Genomic DNA, 8,993 nt, shown 5'->3' with positions numbered 1-8,993 from the left:
GCCGGCTGTAAAACGCAAGGAGGCCGGAAAGCCCACGCAGGCCAGGCCGCCGGGAAGTCGGTAGTTGAGCGAGCAGAGCCCGAGGCTGGCAGTGGCCATCAGGTGCTCACTGAATCCGTGCAAAAAGTGTATTAAGTGGTCCGAGGTCATCAGGGCAGCATCTCTCAGGCCCGAGGGCAGCGTGTGCAGATCCTGCACGGAGGGTCGTACACCCAGACTACACTGGGGACAAAGCTGCTGCTTCTTAGCTTCTGGGAATCTTTGGCACAGGATGCTCTAGGTGTGAAATATTGATATCGGGACAAAAAAGCCCTCCAACAAGTCGGTTTATGGAAAACAAACCCATTCAATGCAGTATACCCCTGGGATGGGAAGTCCCAGAGGCATGGACAGTTGTAATCTGAGAGGCTGTAGTTGAGGCAGCGAGGCTGTGTGTCTGCTGTGCCTGCTCCATGCCTGTAGTGTCCTTCAGTATCGTGCATGGGGCATCGCTGGAGACAGGGCGGGTGTAGATTGGGTACCACTCAGTGAAGCAGTTTTTCTTTCATCGCCGAGTTGCCTCCTCTTGGGGGGAGCACCCTTTCCACAGAACCTCTGCAGGCGTCAGAGCAGCATCACTGAGTATTTCCCCAGCCACACCCAGGAAATCACACATACTGAATTTTTAATTCCATATTGAATTTTTAATGACATTTGCACACTGTTGCAATCACTTGCCTCTTGCCGCTTCTCACTGCCCAGATCCCAGATGTCCACCTTCGTGACCCCCTTGGGTAGCATCTCAACAACATTTTATAAAGTAAACCCACCTCAAAGTAGTTCCCACCCCTCCTTTGCTAGCACGTATTGTGTCCCTGCAGCTCGTTTTTTGGGGACATGCTCCAGCCCATGGCCGTGCTGCATTTTCACTCTGCTGGTCAGCCAGGTACCAGCTGCATCTGTCCTTCTGGACCGTGAACTGGGTTCTGGAAGGAGGAGATTGTATTTAGTAGAGTAGGATGCAGACAGCGCCCCTTGCATTGGAAGTCTGTTGTTCTACCGCAGAGACGTAATGAGCAAAAACCGTATTTATACTTTGTGGTAGACTGCAGGGGCAGCTGAATATGGGCTATTGAAGAGCATAGCTGTGGTATTTTAAAATTCTGCTTTATTTTTATTGCTGGAAATATCAGCCTCACATTTTTATTTTAAATCTCATAAATACATTTATACCAATCTTTATTTTTCTTTCTCCAATCACGGCTGTTCCCAATATGCAATGAGATAATTGGATATGGTAAGTGCTAGAAGCCTTAAGTCTCAACCCACTATGTGGAAAATACTGCCAAATACTTTAGTGACAGCAGAGCATTCGGGATAGGAAAAATTAGTTTGCATTAGCCAGAGAAAGTACTCAGCCTCTTTGCTATGACCAGCTGACAAATAGCCTGAGTTGTTTGACGATCGTGGCAACAGTGACCGATTCCCACAGCCACGTTCCCCACCCTCTTAGAAAATGAAGCTTTGAATGCGGCTCGCTCTCTAACCAAGGGGGCTCAGACTGGAAGGGTTGCATTGAGGCAGCTCCTTCCTGCTCTTCTGCTGGCTGCAGGCTTTGGGGTTACCCTCCCCTCCGCACTGTCTCAGACCCAAATGCATTCAAAAGAGCTCTGGCTATTGGGATGGAGATCCCTGAGCAAAAACATGCGCTGTAGGAAGCCAGGTACTTTTCTCTCCTCGATGCGTAACTTCAGGGGATGAGAGCGAGGAGGCTTTTTGCTCTCTTCTGAGGCATCCGCGCTTACCCACCACTGGAAATAAAGTCTGTGGTGCAGTTTGTTGTTGTTCCTGGCAGTAGTATTGAAATCTGTCTTGTCTGGCTTGTGGGCTGCGTTCCTATATTTAGGGTTAAATGGCTCTCTGCGTGTACGGAGGAAGCCTGGGAAGCCGGCCTGGCTTTTGTCTGTAGCATCTGCTGAAGTGGATCCTGAGCTCTCTGCGTTTGCAGGACCAGCAACACCGGCAATGTCCCCGTCCTCTCCTCTGGCACACACAGCTATTGCTGGGATCAGGGATCATATTCTGCCCATATGATCTTTCTGTGGCTAATGCAGACGTTCTGCCCATGGTCCTTCTAGTCAGACATGAACAGAGGGCTCCCATAATCCCTCCGTTAAAGTGCTAATGGGTTATGAGATGCATTTTTGGGAGCTCCCATTCTTGGTATGGTCAAGAAAGTCATGCCAGTCGCTGGAGTGGGTGCATTAAGGCAGGTGAGGCACCTGGGGCCAGGTGGACAATATTAGTATTGCCAGCTTTGACCGCATTTCTCACAGGTGTTGCAGTACACTACGATTTCTTTTAAAAGCCCTAGCTCCCTGAGTCACGCTTTTGCATAAGGCTCTCAGCTTGTAATAAGAAAAACAGAGAATCCTTCCCAGCATACCTGGCTGAAGGGAAAATTTGGCAATAGGACTGCTCAAAGGGCCCGTGCCAGAAGGGCAATAGAGAGAGCCCCAAGTACGGGTGTGTTTTTGAACCTCTAGATCCAAACTCACACTTAGGAAATGCCTTGAGGCTGGGGGTGCGGACACAGGGCCTTCTTCTGGAGCAGCCATGCCCCCGACCAGTCCCAGCCCAGCCCGGCTGCCAGCGCTGGCATTCAGCTAGCCATGTCCTGCAGCAGGGGATGAGCAGCAGGGTTTGCTGTAGGAGCAGCTGGGTACAATTTTGCTTTACATTTGCACTGCAAATAATAGAGAGGGTACAAAGCATTGCTTTCCAATCTGCTTCAACACAAACCACTTTGAGATCCAAAGCAGAATTACTGCTGAAAAATATAGGGCTAGCATGCTAAGGGAGAGCTCTACAGCTGTGATGCTGATTTTATCCTGTTTTCAGGATAAACAGAGCAGGGTAGAAGCTCTTGAAGGCTGTCTTTCCCAAGGACATTGCCAGAGCATTGGCTGAGCTTTCAGACAACCCAGCACCTTTAAGTTTAACAAGCTTTAGAGATTCCCCAAAGCTGCTGCCCCAGACTGCTGCAACCACCACTCTGGCCCTGCTTTGTTGATGCCATCCTGCAGGCTCAGAGCTGCCTCTCTAACTCCAGGCAGATGCCCACAAAGCTCCAAGTACATCTCCCATGAAGAGGATGCCTGGATAAAACAGAGCCCCGTGAGGCACGGTGACAGCAGGGACAGCTGTTTCAGCAGTGACATCCTAGGCGTGGAGGAGCATGAGGTGGTTTCTGGTGTCCCTAAGCTGCTCTCCTCTGCCCACTAGCAGGGGCCAGAAAATGTTCCCGTTGGCTCAGGTGTTTACCTCGCTGCAGCTGGTAGCAGGTCCTGGTGGAGGGCGCTACACAGGAGGGCAATCAAAGCACAGGAAATCAGCTCCCTTCTGAGAAGAGCCAGGGAAAGGAGAAGGTCTCCACAGACCCTCTGGGACAAGAGTTACCAGCAGGCTCCAGTGTCGTGATCCTGTGGATGAGCTGCCTAGGAGAGAAGTAAGGGGAGCCCTGCTGGGGTGGTGGGGTAGGGCTTGCTTTCCTCTCAGTCTTGCCCAAATGTTGTTCGCTGTAGGAGTCATAAGCCCCGGTGGTGCAGGACTCTCTCGGTTGTCATGGAGCAGCTCTTATGCGTGGGTGGTGGACTCTGGTCATCGGCTGTGTCAGTGGTGTGTGTAATTTAATTGTGTACTGAAACTAGCTGTGTACCCCCAGGTAACAGGTCTCTGTGGACCTGCATGAGCACCTTGTCCTGCCTGGGAAGCCGGCATTTCAGGGGTCACTGTAAGCTGTGTTGGTATCCTGAGTGCTTGGTTGGGGTCTCCAAAAAGCCATCTTGGCTGAAGGCAGTTTGGTGCTGCCTTGTGCAGCACCAGGCTTGCCTGCGAATGGGCAGAGGTGTCCCCAGTGGCACCTCCCCTTCCTCAGGCTTGGCTTTGTCTGTTCTGCAGAGGGACGACCTCACCGTCCCATGGCAGTGCATGGCTTGCTTCAGGAGAGACGCAGCAGGAGCAAACCTGTGAGTGAGTGTGGGTGCTCATCTCTGCCAAGAGGAGGTGAATGCCTCCTAGAAGTATGAGCGTGGAGAAGGTCGCTGCTCTGTTGGCCTGAATTTGGCCAGAGGTAACACCTGTAGCTACTTCTAAGCTCATACAAGCTCCACAACCGGACTGGATGCAGTCCTGGTGGTGTGAGAGGCAGGAGGCAGTACATGTGCCCAGCTTCCCCAGGTGTTGCATTTCCCTGCTACGTAACTTGACCAGAAAACATTTTCTACCAGGATTTCAGGAGCTGCTGTATCCTCACCAGCAGGAGCCCTCCCAGGACCTGCACAGTCACTGTGCAGGTAGCTGGCTTCTCTTCCTCTGCCTTGTGTCCCCATGCAACTGCACATTTTTACATTTTCATAATTCATCAGTTCTTGTGCTTTTTCTCTATATACCTTAGAGCTGAGCTCGTGACTTGCAGCTGGGATTGCAAAGGTTGTGATGTTTTGATGTGCCAGGACTTATGGGACTGAGGTAGAAGGGGTTAACACAAACCTTCATGCTCAAAAACTGTAGGCCTATTGCTTGCATCCCATGTCCTGAAAGTGGCTGTTGTGAGTTGCCTGCAGTCATGCAGTGTCTACATCAGTGAGTCCATCATAAGTCTTCTCTCCTTGTTCATGTGGAGATGATGCTGATGAACATGCAGGTACAGCTTCTTATTTCAGGCATCACAGTCTCATCCTGCCTCTTGCTGTTGCAAACGCTATGCCAAATTTAGCAGGTAAACCAGATTCTGGTAAGGAAGCAGAGGTCAAGCTCAGATGTGGCTATGGACCTCTTTTTCCTCCCTTTGCATTGCCCATTGCATGTTTCCCACATCACAGCTGCTGGTCTGGTAGCTGGTATGGGCAGTTTCAGAGTTTTCATGAGCCAAGGTAAGAGGAGAGGTAAAGAGTGCAACGGGTACATCACTGTAGTGTCTTGGCTGATCTAAGGGGCTTGCTAGCAAGAGGTGTTTCTCTGCTCTCATGGCATTAGGTAGTGAACAGTAGCAAAAGATACTGCTGTAACTTCCAGCTGGTACATGTCCACAGTGAATCTACAACAGCTTTCCACAAAAAGGCATTATAAAGCCTTTCTTCTGGATGGAGACTGGGAGGGCAGCAGATGGGACGCATGTCTCTTCATAAGACAGAGTCAGTGGGGGATGTCCAGAGACACAATGCCCTTTATGGCCCTGGAGGTAGCCTGGGCAGTGGCTTTTGCACTGCCTGGTACCTTTCCAACACCCAGTTTGTAGTCCCTCTGGATTGAGCCCTGTGCCATCTCCGTGAGGTGTCCCTGGTTGGATGCTGCAGCGTTGAATGGCCTCTTGTGAACTTTGTCCCATCTCTGTTGGGAAGTCCTTCCCACAAGTTGGACACCATGAAACAACTTGTCAGATCTGGCTGCCTAAGCTCAGTTGCATTGCGAAGCACTAAGAGCATTGGCACGTTAAGCACCGGCTAGCCATTCTCCGTGGATTCAGCCTTGGCAGCAGACCCAGGCGGAGCAGCACGGGCTGTTCCTCCAGCTCCTTTCTAAGTAAGTGATGTGTGGATGAGTGCATGCATCTGCCCACGCTGAGCCACCTACCCCAGGGAGGGCTTGGGAAATGGGTCGGGAGAAAAGGAGTGCGGAGGCCTGGATCTCAAACACAGATGAAACTCATCAGAGCAGGTGTAATGCAGATTGTGTTGGGAACATCGGCGCTGCCTGGCCAAAGCACCTAAGGCTGGAAGTATCGGAGGCCTGTGGCTAAAGCATAAAGAAGGACTGCTTGCTAATGCATCGGCTGCCCTGCAAAATGCTCACATTTCTGAAGCTGGTTGTGGGTTTAACCTGGAGCTTGTGTTATTCCAAATGCCAGCTCCGAGCATGTAGTGGGCAGAGTCTGTGCGTGTGTGTGTGCATGCTCAGAAAGAGGTGGAGGAGGCTCAGGCTGCTAAAAACCCAAACATCTGAAGTGAGGGAGGAAGTATCATCTTCTGTCTCTTGGATCTTCAAACCTTCTGGTGTGGCTTCCAAAGCTTTTTATAGTGCGGGGGGTTGTTTTTATTTTTGTTTAGAAGAGGGAAGGAACTGATTAGTAATGTCCAGAGGAAAATGAGAGGGAAAACTACTCCTGGCGCTTGCCTTTAAGTGAACTGCTGGGCAGTGACTCATCCCAGCCAGGATAGTAATTTCATGTAACAGAAAAAGGACAAGAGGGGACACATGTTGGAGGAGACACTTGCAAGCATGAAGCTGGAGGAGCTGGAAGAACAATGGGGTGATAACTCAGCTTAACTGTGGTTCCCCAGGGAAATGAGCAGAGCTGCAACTTTAAGCCTGCGAGTCTGTGGATAAGATGTGCAAATCTCATGTTCCTGGAGTTTCGTAACTATGGATTTTTTTCCCCATATTGTTTCTGTCAAAGCTGATGCTAAATACTTGGTCCTGATAGCTGGAGCACTGCAATTCTCTTCTTTTGTTGCTGAATTTAGGCCCTGGTGTTTGAACTGCTAGTACTAACATCTGAATGTGTCTGGTCACTTGACCATTTAAGCATTTCAGCAGGTTTTCTGAGGCTAATCTCCAAGTCATTAGAGATATGTCATGTACTGAACAAACGAGGTGAATTTGGAGCATCGCATCATGTCATTGAAATACTGAGTTTGGGACTCCTCTTCCAAATGCTTTGTCTGATCAGTCTCAAACTCTTGGCTATGGGGAAGAGGGATCATCTCTTTTTTTTTTTTTTTTTTTTTTTTTTTTAATCTGAGATCTTAGGTAAAAATACAGGCGGAGGGGAATGTTGTCATGAAGTAAGGGGGTGAACAAAATCATCTCTTGAAAATGTTCTCACAGCCCAAGAGCTCAGAGAGGGATGTGCAGTAGAGCACAAAGATGCGTTACCCGGTGGCTTCAGTGCTCTCTGTGCAGCAGTTCCTGCTGCGTGCCAGCGATGTCGGGGAGGCCATAGGTTACACCCGAAACCAACGGCGCTCGCGTGCCTTCACAACCATGGGCCTCGGTACCTGGCACCAGCCTATTGCCAGGCACAAGCTGAAACCTTTCGAGCCCTGCAGTGGCCCATCCGTTCGCTGCGTTAGCTCTCTCTGCCCCCGGGGGCATGTTGTGAAATGCTCGCTTCTAAACGTCACCGAAGAATATTTCAACGCAGCTTTGGGACAGTTATTGTTCGGACATGTTGCCAACCTTAGTCGAGACCACGGGCACCTTTCCACTTATTAAAGATGAATTCAAATAAACAAAACCAAATGCAGCTGTCCACTCCCCCAGCCTCCCAGGAGATACTTGCATGACTTCAAGAAGGCTCACATTTTATCTTAGATTTTTTTTGTCTCCCTTTATATAAATGAAATTAAAAGGGGCAAATGCATTGCTAGGTAAAACCTGGTTTGATAAAAATGGATGTAAGAAAAGGCAAAAAGAATTGTAGGCAACGTTTGCCCTTACTCATGCCCTTCAATTAGATCACCCTGTGCCCTCCTTTGTACGGTATGTGGCTTGCATTTTTGTCTGGCTGGGGCTATGGTTAATGTCGTTGCTCAAACACCAAGTTGGTTTTGTGAAAGGCCGTGGTACCTTTGGCGTTCCTGCACTCTGGGCCAGTCTGCTCCTCCGTGAGCAGACGCTGCTGCCTCTTCCTCTGGTTGGAAGGGGCTTGCAAGCCCATCAGCTTGCAACTGCTTGTCCACAGCAGGAGCCGAAAGCCTTTTCCAATAATTGTTTCGTTCTGCCTGTGCCTCGCATTCTGCAGAGGTTTGGAAAAGTGCTTCATAAAATGGAATCGGCAATTTAATAACAAATTAAACATTTTTGTGAACCTTCCAATGCTGATTATGGTTTTCCTAGCCTGGCTAAAACCAAGAGCAGCCTCTCTTTGTGGCGTGGCTGCTGCCAAGGCATGAAGCCACATGTGTAAATTAAATATATAATTTTCAAACGTCAGCATAGGTCAAGGTTTTATTTAAGAGTGGGCCAAAGGCACTGGCTGGTTTAATTACTGCTTTTTTTTAACCCCATGATGAAATGCAGCACTGTTAAGCAATTGTGGATCACACCGCTTCCTTGGGCTCTGCTGATAAGAGTACTCCTAGGTGGTGAGGAGGATTAACAGCTTGTCTGCAGAAGGTGCAGAGTGCTATGAACTGCAGCGTGAATTTACAGTGTGCCAGCCACGTGCTCGGCGTGGGGCAGCTCTCGGGGTGTGGTAAGCTGCCCTGCAAAAAGGTGTTCCCTGTGGGCGCTGAAAAAAACATCCTCACGGGGAACTGATGGGGAGCAGCTCTTGTGCCATACGCTCTGCTCTGCCCCATTGCACGCTGCCTTCCCCTCTATGGAAAGCCGGGTGCCGCGAGTGAACTGGGGACAGATTTGCAAAGGCTGAAAGAAGGAGTGTTGGACCAGTGCTGCAGAGCTTAATGTTAGAGCTGGATAGGTATGATAAGGATCAAGGTTGAAAAAATAAGTGATAAACCTCCACAGCAGTTGAATGTCTTTCAAAATCAGGTCCTTGAGCAATTAGTTTCCCTGGCCGTGGCAAACTGAGAGTTGGGGCTCTGAACCCTTTGCCTGGACTCCCTCACTAGACTAGGGAGGCAGAGGTACTTGCTGAAAGTGGATCTATCGTGTTAATCCCTTTCCCTTGTGTCCTGGTTTCGGCTGGGACAGAGTTAATTTCCTTCCTAGTAGCTGGTATGCTGGGTTTTTTTGGATTTAGGATGAGAATGATGTTGATAACACACCGATGTTTTAGTTGTTGCTAAGCAGTGCTTACACTAGCCAAGGACTTTTCAGCTTCCCGTGCTCTACCGACTGAGAAGGCTGGAGGTGCACAAGAAGCTGGGAGGGGGCACAGCCAGGACAGCTGACCCAAACTGGCCAAAGGGACATTCCATACCATGTGACGTCATGCTCAGTATATAAACTGGAAAAAGCTGGCCGGGGGGGCCGCTGCTCGGGGACTG

At 49.7% G+C, this 8,993-nt stretch overlaps 1 protein-coding gene across 1 annotated transcript in view; it reads right to left on the bottom strand.

Annotated features, from left to right (window-relative positions):
* Nucleotides 1-7,558: 7,558 nt before the first annotated feature.
* KIF25 (kinesin family member 25) overlaps nt 7,559-8,993 on the bottom strand; it is a 51,245-nt gene continuing 49,810 nt past the window's right edge. Inside the window, exon 16 of the mRNA XM_019472701.1 lies at nt 7,559-7,777. Within this exon, the coding sequence (XP_019328246.1) occupies nt 7,559-7,777 (219 nt within the window). The remainder of the gene's footprint in view (nt 7,778-8,993) is intronic.

Source organism: Aptenodytes forsteri, unplaced genomic scaffold, assembly GCF_000699145.1.
Source record: "Aptenodytes forsteri isolate BGI_AS27 unplaced genomic scaffold, ASM69914v1 Scaffold132, whole genome shotgun sequence".
Classification (NCBI taxonomy): domain Eukaryota; kingdom Metazoa; phylum Chordata; class Aves; order Sphenisciformes; family Spheniscidae; genus Aptenodytes; species Aptenodytes forsteri.
Note: the sequence above shows the minus strand (reverse complement) of the source record. Positions and strands in the feature narration are given on the sequence as shown.